The sequence below is a fragment of the Copadichromis virginalis genome, linkage group LG9 (assembly GCF_057382275.1).
Source record: "Copadichromis virginalis isolate Kocher_CV1m ecotype Utaka linkage group LG9, C_Virginalis_male_GT1.1, whole genome shotgun sequence".
Lineage (NCBI taxonomy): Eukaryota > Metazoa > Chordata > Actinopteri > Cichliformes > Cichlidae > Copadichromis > Copadichromis virginalis.
In genome coordinates this window covers 14642171-14644497 of record NC_140626.1, presented here as the reverse complement: position 1 = coordinate 14644497, position 2327 = coordinate 14642171, and the positions used below count along the sequence as shown (strand labels likewise).

Genomic DNA, 2327 nt, shown 5'->3' with positions numbered 1-2327 from the left:
CAATACTTGTGGGATGACTGTTCATATATTTCCAGTTTGTAGTACATGTTATCAGGTTTAAACCCATTACAGACACATTAAGCTGTACAACAAACCTCAACATGAGAAAGGAAGCTGCTCACCACAGCAGTCTGTGGTTGTCGTGTTTCCATCAGTGTTTATTTTTGTGTAAATACATCACCAAACAGCCCCTAATTCAGTGACAAGCTACAGTATATAAGATGAGCTGCTGTCACACTTTGACAAGTTCATCAGCTGGTAACAAACCTGTTCACAGCTCAGATCCAGACTCAGATTTGGTGCCTTTCAGCGTCTCAACATGTGTTCGAGTCTCTCCACCAGCCGCCTGATTCTTCTGATCTCCCTGAGTGTGGTGATGCTCATCTCTGTATCAGGTACAGGCTTTATTTCTCTGTTGCGAAATAGAATAGAATAGAATAGAATGAATAGAATGCCTTTATTGTCACTATACAGTTGTACAATGAGATACAAAGCAGAAAGCTCAGTAACAGCAGCTAAAAATCTGTTTCTTAACACGGTTACAAATCTATCTGGTCTTGATGTAACTTTCTTACAAACGGTAACAGAGCAGCTGTTTCTGGACAAAATACAGTCAATTACATTTAATAAAATCTATATGATTGATTAAAGCCAGTTGTAGTTTTTTGTCAGTTTTGTGATTTTTGGTATTACACATAATAACTTGATCAGTAAATTATTTATACAACATCTGAGAGTTGAGATTGTTTCAGTCTCCATGATATCTTAAAGGGTTTGAAAAATAATGACAATGTGTGTGATGATGTGCTGCAGGGGCTCAACACGTGGGAAATGCCTGCTATAAAACATATTCTAACAGTGGTGTAATAAACATGTCTACACCTAAATGGGCAAAAAACATCATCAGCTGCGTTGAAGACGACAGACATGGCTGCCTTCATGGCTATGAGTAAGTAGAACTTCTTCTAAATAAATTTAAACCAAATAAAATGTAGAAATTAATTCTTGATTAAAAATCCACAAACACAACAATGAAAATGAGATTTGCACTGAAACCTTGATGTAGCAGATAAATGTTCCCCTCTCTAACATACAGCACTACTGTTTGCTCTGTGATTGTTTCTAATGTGGTGACGTTGGGGAATCTGTGAGTTTGTGCTTATGAGCTTGGAGGAAACCTGAGCTGTTCTCTCACAGCATAATGCAAAATGGACCCTGCACATGTTCAGTTAACAATAAAGTGAAAATGTCCAATCCTTTGATTTATTTCCCTCTCATTATAAACTTCTTTTTTATTCCAGGGTCAAAACAAGCAGAGGAAGAGCATTGTTCCTCAGACCAAACACCGAGTGGCTTAAAAGGAAAATAAATGAGGTGAGAAACAAATTATTTATAAAAATGTGGACACAAAGTTTAGAAAAACCAGCAGTGACTTTCTGGCAAATATGTGAAGATTATAATATAGTAATAAAACGACACTGTGTATATCTGTCTAATGGTGCTTCACCTTCTCTCTTTCACCTCCACAGGGAGCTCTGCTGTGTCCTCCAGTGATTTCTAAATGAAGATGATGGAAACGATGAATCAAAGTTGAAGTAAAGCATCAACGGGAACCATTTCTGCTGATTTATTAGTTCACACTTTTACAGAAATATGTGTTAAGAAATGTTGATTATTTTTGTAAATTATTCATATGACCTAAAAACAGTCTTATATATTATATTTATTAAAAATGTCATTAAATATGAATGTTGGAATTTTTTTTATTCTGTCTTCAATCTGAGAAGAAAGATAAATCAATAAAAGCCTTTAAGTTCAGATTTATAATGGTGTGTGTGATTATTTAGTATTTGCTGTAACAACATATTGATCATGATGATGTCACAATCACAGGACACCAGGAGGCACAGACGTCAGAAGTAAAAGTAAATATTCAGAAATCACTTGGAAAGTTCTTCACGAATACATAAACCATCAACACAAAGACACATGATCTGAAATCTAGAAACACAAAGATGTTCAGCTAGAAGATGAACTAAACTGGATGAAAAAAATTAATAATAATAATGGATTGGATTTATATAGCGCTTTTCAAGTCACCCAAAGCGCTTTACAATTCCATTATTCATTCACACACTGGTGGAGGCAGCTACAGTTGTAGCCACAGCTGCCCTGGGGCAGACTGACAGAAGCGAGGCTGCCATATCGAGCCATCAGCCCCTCTGACCAACACCAGTATGCGGTAGAGTAAAGTGTCCTGCCCACGGACACAACGACCAGGACAGAGAGCCCGGGGATCGAACCGGTGACTTTCCAGTTACAGATGC

The 2327-nt window shown here is 37.1% G+C and overlaps 1 protein-coding gene across 1 annotated transcript; it reads left to right on the top strand.

Annotated features, from left to right (window-relative positions):
• Positions 1-237: 237 nt before the first annotated feature.
• Positions 238-1743, top strand: LOC146701617 (uncharacterized). Its single transcript, XM_085469189.1, has 4 exons — positions 238-395; positions 814-949; positions 1302-1374; positions 1530-1743. The coding sequence occupies exons 1-4, from the start codon at positions 320-322 to the stop codon at positions 1563-1565; spliced, it is 321 nt and encodes a 106-aa protein (XP_085325315.1). The 5' UTR covers positions 238-319; the 3' UTR covers positions 1566-1743.
• The last annotated feature ends 584 nt before the right edge of the window (positions 1744-2327 follow it).